At 37.1% G+C, this 12,666-nt stretch overlaps 1 protein-coding gene across 1 annotated transcript; it reads right to left on the reverse strand.

Annotated features, from left to right (window-relative positions):
- Window positions 1-491: 491 nt before the first annotated feature.
- Window positions 492-1,319, reverse strand: LOC127800640 (MFP1 attachment factor 1-like). Its single transcript, XM_052335364.1, has one exon. It carries the CDS (start codon window positions 1,215-1,217, stop codon window positions 723-725), a length of 495 nt encoding a protein of 164 aa, XP_052191324.1. The 5' UTR covers window positions 1,218-1,319; the 3' UTR covers window positions 492-722.
- Window positions 1,320-12,666: the final 11,347 nt, after the last annotated feature.

Here is a 12,666-nt window from a genome sequence, read left to right on the forward strand (position 1 = left end):
GAAAGCCACTAGTTACAGATACCGGTTTACACCATCACAATCAAATTTTTTTATAAGGGCAAACAAGATATTGGAAAGGACTATAATTTCACTTCCATATAAAATTTTCTAGAAATCTGCTGCATCAACTACATGGAAAAATTAATATAATTATTTTCTCAAGAAATGTGTTTAATTCCCAATTTGGTCATCAATCACTCTTTTATGATACCAACAGCATGACAAAGTCAGATTTGCGAAATTTAGAGGACAAGACAGATATGTATGAGCAATTGAAAAAACATGTACTTTAAGCATACGGGGAACGTAAAATACATGTCAAACAAGACCAAAAAAATAGAACCGAACCACAAAGCAATTTTAAACGAGTAAAGGCCATCAAAGCAATACTTGAAAGCAATTTTCAATTTTATGGAAATGATTAACAATCAACTGAGAAGGCCGGAAAATCACATGCAAACCAAATCGCAGGTATTCGTTGGACTACATCCTTATCATATAACACGAAAAATTAAGATTTACGCTTCAAGAATTAAAGCACATCATCACGAGGACAAGAACCACAAAAACCCTAGATATTAATAAGGTAATATAATCACTACAGAACAGCAATCAACTATAAGCCAACAGTACAAAGAGATCACAATTCACCAAGCTAGCAGAACAAATGTTCGAAGCCCTATTATACCGGATGAGATGGAAACATAGCGGAGTCGAGGAGATCAAGACTCGGATTGGCCAGTTGAGATCTCCTCGTCAGTGACGGTGACAGCAGGGGAGTCGGAGGGATTTTGGCCGTCCTTTTCGGAACCGGAGGCAGATCTGGACTTGACGGCTTCGAGCATGCGCTTGCTGATGTCCTTGGAGTAGACCTGGAGGATCTCGATGCCGTCATCGTCGGCCGAAGCGGAGGCATCGGCGGCGGTGAAGGCCTCGGCCTCTATGCGGCGAGCAACGTCATCAGACTCGTTGGAGGGGATTATGCCGTAGCGCTTGGAGAGAACTGACTGCGACGAGAGCGTCTCGACGAGGCGCTTGATCACCGCGTCGCGAGTGCGCTGCGACGGCGGCCAAATGCTAAAGGACAGGTTGTTCGTCTTCTCAGCCACAGTCCGCTGCGGTTGCGTCTCCTCGGTGTCGGCCATTGTTGAAGTCTTCGGCTCTTGTTCTTGTTCCACAACTACCGCTGCGTTATTTTCCCCTGTGTTCTCAGACATTATTGCGAGTTGAGAGAGCGAAACAGTAAATGAGAGAGAGAGAGAGAGAGAGAGAGAGAGAGAGAGAGAGATTATTTTATTAGGTTCGGCTTCGGCGATTGAAGGATCGTCGTCGATTTGTCTTTCATTATGTAGAGGGTTCGTACAGACAAAGTAAGTTCCCCACGTTTGGTAATCTAAAATAACGGTTCACCTTAGATAAGTAAGATGCAATCGCGTAAGGATTCATGAGTGAAGTTCTCGTAAGCTAATCTAAGTAAGCGCGCCGCATGCTCTAAATCTCTTGAAATGATGTTAGGCATCTTCAATGAATTTTTTTTATATATGAAATAATAATGTAACATATGACAAATTCATTATGGGGGTTACGTCTTATGTTAATATGAAGTTGATATATTCATAAAATTAATAATATTTTTAAAAAAATAACAATAATTTTATTTAAATTATTAAATCTGTAAACATCAAAATACAAATCTTCTATACCAAGGAGTTTTGCGTTGATTGGTCCACCTCGCCATTGAAGGTTCTAGGCACGCCACCTCACGCTCATGGGCTGGGGCTGGGGCTGGGGCTGGACTTCCAGCATTACTCAATTCTCACGGCTACATCAATGGCTTATATTACTCTCAGTTTGTGTTTGATAAAAGTGAAAAATAAGATTAAAATTTTAATTTTATAGAATTTTAATTCTCATCTCAATTCTCAGAAATTTCAATTCTTTAATTTTCAAGAAAATCTTCATTTTTTAATTTAAGATAGAATTCAAATTCCATAAAATTAAAAAACTGTTTGATAAAATTTCTTGAAATTTAAATAAAATTTGAATTACATCTTCATTTTTCACCCCTATCAAACACATCTTTATTTTCTCGTCAGCACAAGGAAGGAACAAGATTGGCACTGTTCCAATTACTTTCATGATTAGTTTTACTTTCTCTTTTTTACCTATTTAAAATATAAGATTCTAGAAATTTTAAAATATTTGTTTGTATATAATTTTTGTTACTCTTAAAACAGATGCCTGAAATTGAAATTATTCACACAAAAAAATAATAATAATTTTATTTGAAATTTGTAATTTTAGATATAAAATGAGTTGTCTAGATATCTTTTATATTTTATTAAAAAATAAAAATAAATTCTACTAATAAAATTTAAACTCATAATTTTTAAATCCAAACATACTCAAATTTACAACTACACTAAATCTAATCTTTATTTAAACTTTATCTAAACATAAAAAAATTAAGTTATATATATATGATGAATCTTCATTTAAAATCTTTTATTTTTTAGTTTGTGTAAAGAGCCACAACTCTAGTATATTATATAATCAAACACTAGGATTTACTATTATAGAACTTTATTATTATCGACGAGATACAATGATAAAATTATAATTATGAAAATTTTAATTTTTTAATTTTTAAGAGACCATAGATTCTCAAGATGCTAATAATTAAGAGCCGTAGAGTGTCTTTCTTGTTCGAGCACTTCGTTACTTGAGTCAATTTCAGTTAGAAAATAAAAAAATATTCAAGTAATTTATAAAAACGTTAATGTGTACTTAGAAAGTGGGAATCATCTTTATTTATAAAGGCTCAAATTGATAAATAGAAAAATATCCATATCTTTCAAAATTATTTGTTCTAACTTTTAAAATATTAGTTTTAAAAATTAGTTGGTACCATTCTACCGAGATCACATTTGGAGAGAATCTGGGTGACTTAGACAAAAGGGTTTCCTGGGAGACCTACACGAGAAGGTCTCGTTGTCCTTTATAGTTTTCTCCTTTTATCAATTAGATTTCTTTGATTTTGTTTATTTTTCAACTTAATTTTTTTAATTTAAAAAATAAAAATTAATCACGTTAACAAAATTTTAACTCATAACATTTAAATAATAACTAATTTTTAAAATAAATTTACCACAACATCAAAACTCATTTTGTTTAAAATTTAAAGAGTTGTTGATAAAAGTTACTCAATGAATTTTTATTTAATTTTTTTATAGGTATGCAATAAGAACCACTCTCGTATATGTATATATATATATATATATATAATATAAGAACAAAAAAATGCACGGTGGTTTGGATCATGGCCTCCACCATCAAAACAACCCATCACCCGTCTAGATTAATCCTTAATCTAGACTTGGATGCAATATCTATGGCAAACCTAGATTGGGTTATGTGAGTGTGAGGGAGGAGGTAGAGACAAGAAATGAGGTATAGAGTACATATTTCAATCATTGACAAGGATGTGAAGCACAGGTAACATTAGATTGAAGAATTTTAAAGTTAAGAAATCAAAATAGCCACTGTTAAAAAAAAATCCCAAGTCACGAAGATGGAATAAATAAATTGGAGATATCGCATTTTTAATTGAAAACTAAAACGCCTATATATTAATCAAAACTAGAGGACCACAATATTTGATTTCTTTTATCCAATCAATTACCAGAGGGATCCCGACCAGACCCATGAAGGTTCCAGAAATTAAACAGTTTGGACCAAACTCGCCAGGAAAAATTACAATCGATAAAAAGATGGTTACAAGATTCCACTTTGAAACCACACAGACAGACACCTACACCTATGATGACTTTTAGAGGTGCAAAATTATCCCACAGAAATTTCAATAGAAACAACCCCAAGGCTCCCTTGTGCTTAGACTTTGAATTCCGGTCTCAATTAATAAGAGCTGGCCTCCACCTAGAATAAGAGATCTTCTTAGCTACTATAACCTTTTATTGTAGGGCCAACACTTTGACCTTTAATTTTTTTTTTTTTTTAAGAAAAACATTATCTAGACTCAAAATTGTTATATTTGGAATGGCATTTGATATTAATTAATGTAATATATATTTATTTTTATACTAAATAATTCTGCATAAGAAAATTTCTATTAACACTGAAATTCACATCTAGTGGCAAAATTCCATTTTCAAATAGGATCTGTTTCTAAAACCACACTCTCAACAAAGACCCAGTGTATACACGTACAGGTAGAAAAATACCAAGACAAAAGGGGCTTACAAGACAAACTATTTTCCCGTACATCAATTTTGAAGAAGTTTAGACATCAGAGGAAGCGCATCCATTCGAGGAATTGAAGAAGGTTAGACATGAGAGGAAGCGCATCCATTCGAGGAATCAACACTACAGCCTCCTCCGAATCGACGCCCTTGAAAGCAGCGAAACCATATGGCTCGCCTCCCTCCTCTGTCCAACCTTTTCCATCCCTAAACACTGGACCAGCGCACCAACGGCCAACCTAACATCCCGCATGGCCATGTAGGTTCCGGGCCACGCTCTCCTTCCCATCTCAAACGGAACAAATTTGGACCCTTCTGATCTTTCTCCTTCAAATCTCCCGGGTTTGAACTCATCGGGCTCATCCCAAACATTTGGATCTTTATGAATGGCCCAAGCATTCACTCACATTGGTATCTCAAATCCACCAACAGTTCAATCTTGAGATGATTAATGATGCAGTAACAGGAAGAGGAATCGGGGAGTCTCAAGGATTTCTTAATCGCGCAGTGGACAAAGGGCAGGTTATTGAGATCGGATTTCTTAATCACGCAGTGGGGATTTCTTAATCACCCTTAGATGATCAGAGACGTCAAAATGACAAAATTGTCTTCACCTAAAGAAAAATGCTTCTGCTTCCCTTCTATGGCCATCTTCTCTCTCCTTCCCATGGCCACCTTGTCACCTTCACCTCGCGCTGACCACCACTGCATCACCTTGTCGCCGCATCCTCATCACTGTCATCTTGCGATGAAGTCTGATCAAGCAGTCCGATCGATCATCCTATGCGTCATCCATATTCAAGCAATGTGACAAAGTCCCATAACTAGATATGTCATTCAAATCATATACATAGAATATGTAATTTAAAAAAATTTGTATTAAATAATACATATCACTAAAAATATATATATTAAAAATAAAATTCTTTGTTAAAATAATTCATAACTATGAAACGCCATTGCCATGTCATTCTGCTGGGATTTTATGCATTTGGGCTTAACTTTTCATTTATTAACTTGATTTTAAATTTTATTTGTATATAGTCCATAACTGATATATATATATATATATATAAAGTTCTTCTAAATAATGATACGACTTATTTTATTTTGTAAAAAATATAATTTTAAAAATATTACTATTGTATAAAAAATATTATTTTCCTTATCAGGCTCGAAGACGAGCATTCTCAGAAAATTAGCAGAAGTGGCGAGGAGCATTGCCATCTAATTAGGTGTGGTGTATAATATGGACCCTGTTCTCATAAGCGGATCTGTTAGAAAAATGACTGATAAGCACACAATCATTTCTTTTGATAATTAATAAATACATCAGTTATGGGTTTGAGAGTGTTGCATGGTTATGCTATTAATGATAGTATTTAGCAGTCGCTCTCTGAAAAAAAAAATTATTTTGTTAGTAGCTCACAAAAATATATTTATGAAATCCAACTTAACCAGACCTTAAGCCCCTTGCCAGAACATTGAAAGAAGCAATTGACACAAACAAAAAGATTTCAATATAAATTCAAATGTACATGCATTAATTTTGGTAAACAATAAGTAGATAACAGTTACAAAGTTTATATCTACTGTTTTTTTCACCTGCAGCTTGGATTGATTAATAGCATCTCTATCTGCTGTCGTCTTTGAAGAAACAAAAATCCATATCTTATTTTATCAGTTATGAAGTGGGTCTGAAGCGTGGGGAACTTGCCTTTCGCCGGAGAAAAAGCAGTCTAAGGGCTGGTTCAATCGCCGGTATGCCTGATGATCTTCCAGTCGCTGCTTCTCTTCCAATAATATTTCTGGTGAGACTTTGTTGTTCATCTTCTTCTCCCTTTCACCAGAGACCAACATGGCAAGAAGAAGCAACACCACCAAAGTTGGCTTGAAGTGCATGGCGATCGATGCCCTCAGATAAGAGTGAGAATAATGCGGGCAAATGAAGGAAACTATATAGCGAGCGAGAAAGTTGAATGGCTTACTTTGTTTAGCAATGCTAGCTAAAGAAAGAGAGCCTTTTCAGTAAATTCTTCTCAGCTCAGGCTTTCTCCAGAGCGAGCTTTTGCTTTTGCATCCCATTGTTTTGCTTGCTTTACTTGTGTATTATTATGATCCCCTGAAACGGGGGATCATAATGAGGAATGCATCTCATCGTTGGCTGGCTGGCTCTTGTAGTTGTTCTCTACGTATGACCTATCATCTATCTCTTCTCTGCTTGTTTGGGTTGCTTTTTAATTTAATTCAAATTGGTCAAATTGGTCCGTTTGCTTTTGATTGCCACTTCGGACAGGGCCCCACAGAGCGGTCAATTCAACTCTTGTCCAGAGCATTGGCCACCGGCAAAGCAAAGGTCTTCTGTGGGGACCCCCATTTCTTGTGAGTTTCTCTGACGGTCCTCAACACGTGGTCTACTATTAATATCAATGTCTTTTTTTTTTAAAAATGAACAGTATCCTTTTTGTGTTTGAATACATCAAAACTTGTCGTATATATGTTAAGCCACAAAAATTTAAGTGGAGAAATTCATTTTTTTTTAAATATTAATATTACTGTAATAAAAAGACGTTGATATTGTTACATTATAGTTTATTTTAGTTCTTTTCTTTTTCAGTGCATGTTTAAGACGAGAAAAGTATGATTAACCATGGGAGGTTTTTCAATTTTTGCTTAAAAATAAAGGTTTATTAATGATGATGCAGTAGCCGATCACCTTCTTCTACCTCCACCAAAACACCTGCAAGGCAGATGGAGACTTACTCTCCCGATCAATCTCCGACAATCAAGTCAAAATGTATTCAACCAAAAAGCTAGTATAATTACTTATGCTCAAATCCATAAAAAGGTGATCTGATCCCTTACCTTTACCCCCTTCTCTTTCTTTTATCCTTGCATTGAGATCAAGATTTCAGATAGAGATCTTCGGGATCTCTATCCCACTTTTCTGGGAATCTTATCGATATGGATTCCTTAATCGCAGCCCTTTCCGAAGAGTTCGGGATAGCTTTCTTGCTCTGTAATCTTCGGCGAAAGGATTAGTCCCTAAGACCTCGGAGACTTCCTTACCAAGCATCATGCCAACTGACGTGGTGATACATATCTGCTACGTGTCCTCCAGACCCAAACACGATAGCATCGGCGAAGTACCCTCTAAGCGAACACGTGGCACAACTGCTATTGGACGCCTTCCCAGGGTATGAGAGTAATTACGGACCCGAGGGTATTCTCCTCATTAATTAAGTGTCCGTGAAGTCATGTTTATCTACAAAAAGAAGTCATGTCGATTACTATGAGTAAAGTCTTTTACTAAGATATCTTCTACATGAGATCATAGTCCTTGACTAATCGGTTAATTAACTAATACCTTAGTGAAGAAAAGCACTGGTCATCAAAGTCCACTGCGACCAAGACCAAGACCATCACCCTATATTATTATGTTGCTCACATAAATAAGATAACCTTTGTTCAATGCGAACAAAATTAGAGAGAAGGCATGGGCCACACCCTCTCTCCATTCTCACGTCGAATTAGGTCATCTCCAACACAAGCAAGAAATGTTTGTCAAGCTAAAATTTGGAGAGTCATCTCCATAATTCTCAGGTCGATTCAAGGGATTGGGGGACCTAAGTCATTATTAATTTAAGGGCCTTTTAAAAAGTAATAAAACAAATTATTTTTAATTTTTTATAATTATCTCTCTCTTTCTTTTCAATTATCAATTAAAAATAAATAAATTTTGGACAATAAGATAGCAAATTGGCCTAGTTTTGAAAACTTTTTGACGCCCTTCTTTTTTGGGGGCCCTAGGCCCAAGCCTTAGTGGTCTTCCCCTTGAGCCGACCTTGATAATTCTTGCTCCAACGTTACTCACGATTTATCTTGTCGCTAATTAAAAATTTGTTGAGTTTTAAATTGTTCAACAAATATAACGAGCGAACACACCTCAACAAATTGCTCAACTATTTCTCTATCCCACTAAACGACAACGATTGCAAATTCGAATTAAGGAGAAAATGGCCACAACGAGCAGCAATGGCGATGCCGAAAAAGAATGAGCATTGCATGCACACAAACACCAGATCCGACGATGGTTGCAAGCAGAACAGCAAGAATGAGTGATATAGTTCGTTGTCCACTTCATTTGTAATACCAAGGAAATTATCGAGATTATAAATGATATCTGATGAGGGGTATAAATGAAATTTTTGAAAGAAATAACCTGTAAGGTACACTATCGTAGTCTTAAGTGACCGAAATGATCGGAGGGAGTACCCCGAATCCTAGATGATTAAGGAAAATATAATGGTATTGACGAGTAATACGAGTTATGATTTTAGGCATTAAAAGAAGTGGGATCAGGAACAGTTTTCAGTACAATTGTCGATCGGGCTTAGAAAACTGAATCGACGTAGTGAATATCCAAAAAATCAACGGAGTGTCCTGAGGACTTAGATTTTACAAGTTAAACAACCCTCTAGCAATATCGGGTTGAAACGAAGAGATTTAATGTCAAAACGAGCAATCAGCCTAAAGTGTAATTTTTCAATTTTGCCTGAGGGAGGTCAAAATGATGGTTTTTCAAAAATTTCGAAGATAAAATGAAAAGTACTAAACTTATGGGCCTTAGTGGTATAGTTGGATTTATCAGGGGTGTTATGGAGAGGGCAGAAATGTCAATTGAAGAAACTAGGGAGCTAAAGTGAAATAAAAAGAAAATACAGTGTGACGCACAAAGGAAAATGATCGCCGCTTTCCTCTGCATGTGGCTGTTGATTTCAGCGATGGGGTGGTCGAGGGAGGCTCGACGGAGGTTGTATTCGATGCTAGGATGCTTAGGAACCAAGGTTTGGCCATTGATTAGCCAAGATGTGGTCGATTTTTTGCTATAAAAAAGGGCTGAGGTTTTCGATGTTTTGGCAACAAATTGGCCACGATTTCGAGTGATTTTCAGAGAGTGGATAAGGGGCTATTGATCCTTGTATCAAGAGAAACAAATCTGGAGCATTTGGTGCATTTTCGTGTACGTTTAAAGCTGGTTCGAAACTCGTCGAAGAACAAGAGGCGGTCCGCCTCTACTGACCTGCAACTGGCCATTTGGAGGCCTTTTCGTTGTCCTTTCGATCAGAAAGTGGTTGTAATACTCGGGAAATTATTGAGGTTACAAATGGTATTCTATGAACAGTATAAAAGGAATTTTCGAAATAATGAGGCTTTAGGGTACACTATCGCAGTCTTAAGTGACCGAAACGATCGATGGAGTACCTCGGACATTAGGTAGTTAAGGAAAATGTAATGGTACTTACAAGTAATATGAGTTATGATTTTAGGAATCAAAAGAAATTAGATCGGGAACAATTTTCAGTACAACTGTCGACCGGGCTGAGAAAATCGAATCAACGTAGGGATCATCCAGAAAGTAAACAGAGTATGTTGGAGACCAATATTTTATGTATGGAACAACCCTTAAATGATTTCGGGTTTAAACGAATGGATTTAAGGACAAATCGACCAGTCGGGCCTAAGTACAATTTTCTAAATTTGCATAAGGTAGGTCAAAACGGTAATCTTTTGAGAAGTTCGAGGGTGAGATTAATAGTACAAAGTTTGAGGGCCTTAGAGGTATAGTCGAATTTATCAGGGGTGTTATGGAGAGGGCAAAAATGTCAATTGAAGAAACTAGGGGGTGGAAGTGAAATAAAACAAAACAATAGTGTGAACACAAAAGTTGGTCACTGCCTTCCACCACACGTGGTTGTCGTTTCTGGTGATGGGACGACCGAGGGAGAGCTGGGGGAGGTGCTATACGACGTGGGCTAGCTTAGAGGCCAAGCCTCAGCCAGTAATTGGCCGAAATTTGGCTATAAAATGAGGCCAAGACTTTAAGGTTTTGGCATCAAATTGGTCGATTTTGGGAGAGAATCGAAGGCAAGGGATAGAGGGCTTTTGCTCCTTGGTGTGTGGACATCGTTTCTAGAGCATTTGGGAAGCAAAGAAGTGCGTTTGATGGTTGTTTGAAGCTCGGCCGAAATCTAAAGGTGGTTCGCCTCGCTGCATCTGCAACCGGCTGTTTGGGCCCCTTTCGGTGGTGTTTCAGCCTGAAACTGGTACCCCTAGGATCAACTAAGCAAGGGCTACAAGGGGGTACCCTCAGATCTGGAATCAGAGCCGTCGCCGGCAACTGAAAATTAGAGAAGAAGGTAGCGCGTGAGCTACACGCGCCACACTCCACACGCAACCATACGCTGAGCGCGTGAACTGAGGTAAATTCGAGATTTTTCTTCCAGTATTTTTGTTAAATTATTTTAGGATTTATCATGTAGAAAAATGTTTAAGGAGAAAATTATTTTAGAATTATTGAGGTGAAAATTGAGACAAAAATAGAGAAAATTATGAAAAATTGAGAAAAATAGATTTTGATGCTTCTTTAATTAAATATGATGTTTAGGGAGTATCGTGGTTGAGGTTAAGTATAAGTACAAGTGGTTATGATTTGACACGCAAATCGAGGTAGTGCATGAGGATCGAGAGGATCGGAATACATTCGAGGTGAGTGTTCGCCCCCAAAACTTGTTTACTGTGAGTGCTTTACCTAGAAACTTGGTTTTAAGTTGTGAGTTGTTCACTACCAAACTTGACTTGTTCATGCAAATGGTTTTGTTGCATGCAAACGATAATCGGTGATGGTTGGTTTTTTTAGAAAGGTTCGTCTCTAAATGTTTCGATCTTGTACATTGCATTTTATAAAATTGTTGTTTATATGATGCTTTGAATTGTGAAATGTGGCATTATCTTGTGTTTTGTTGTTCGTATGGAATGTCAGCTTAAGATGTTGTCTGGATAGTGTAGTCATAATTCTCCAAGAGCGTGACGGAATAATAGGGGTATCTTGTGCTGTTGTTCATGCTAGGATAGCTGCCTTGGTTTTTGTGTCGGACCTTTTGGTCTAAAAAGTTGCACTGGAATATGACTAGGTGGTCCATATTGTGTTGTTTATGTGGGATGTCAGTCTAGGATGTTGTCTGGATAGTGCAGCCATAATTCTCCAAGGGCGTGACGGAATAATAGGGGTATATTGTGCTAGCGGGTATGCCGCGATAGCTGCCTTGGTTTTTGTGCCAGGCCTAGTCAAGGAAATTGCACTAGGATGACTAAGTGGTCCATGTAAAATTTTAGAGTTGGGATTGTGTGGTAGTTCCTTGATGCTTAGAGTGGGAACGTAATCTCCGACGTAAATGTGGTGAGCCGAGTTCCTGCATTGATATGACGTTTCTGGTATAGGTGTCAAAAGGGCCGGGCCGGGCCCAGGCCCTTTTGTCATTGATAGGGCCCCGCCCGGCCCACGGCCCCCCTACAAAGGGGCCGGGCCGGGCCCTTAGCCCACAGGGCCTAGTGGGCCGGGCCCGGTGGGCCCGACCCTTTTTTTTTTTAAATAATTTTTTTTAAAATAATACATATAATATATACATATGTAAATATCAAAATAATACATATATAAAAATTAATTTGTTTCTTTTTAAAATATTTTCTATCTTAATTCTTAAGTTTTAAATATTATTTCATTATTTTATATTCCAAAATTCTATATGCCTTATAATTTTTCTTGTGAATTGATATGAAAAATAATGTACATATAAAAAGGAGAATGTTTATTTATAATTTAAATATATAAAAAAATTAACTTAAAAATTTTAAATAAATTAATTGATGGTTATTATTTATATATATTGCGAAATTAAATTTTTTAGTATCCAATATCAATAATTACTAAAGAATAACAAAATTAAAAAAAAAATGAGTAAGGGCCTTACTGGCCCATAAAGGCCTCATGGGCCCGGCCCATAAGGGCCCAACGGGCCACGGGCCGGGCCGGGCCGTGGGCCCAATTTCTTTGGCCCAGCCCGGCCTGTATGAACAGTAACGGGCCGGGCAGCCCGGCCCTTTTGACACCTCTAGTTTCTGGGCCAGGAGTTGGTAATGATTGTTCCCGAGATTTTGAAGAGATGCGTTAACTTGCCCCTCTTAAGCTAGAATCATGTCGTGTCGGTATGGCGGCATAGTTTCTAAAGAGATTGTTCTTTTCCCGTGGTAGGGTTAAGTGCTGTGGGATTCTGTTGGGCTATGGCTTACCGAGTGTATTGGTTTATTTCATGTCTTGCATTCATTCATGAAAAATATGTTTTTGAACTCTCACTTAGATGATTCATCATCTAATATGAACTTTGTCGCTGAAATATTCAAACGTTTCAGGTGAAGGCAGCAGTGCGAAGGGAAAGGGAATTGTTAAAAAGTGACGGTGATTAGTGAATAGTTTACTTTATGTCATTTTCAATTATGTTGTTAATTTTGATGACGTCATGTAAACGTTGATTCGACTTTATATTATGAATAAAGTGGTTTCGGTTAT

This window comes from Diospyros lotus, chromosome 4 (assembly GCF_014633365.1).
Source record: "Diospyros lotus cultivar Yz01 chromosome 4, ASM1463336v1, whole genome shotgun sequence".
NCBI lineage: Eukaryota > Viridiplantae > Streptophyta > Magnoliopsida > Ericales > Ebenaceae > Diospyros > Diospyros lotus.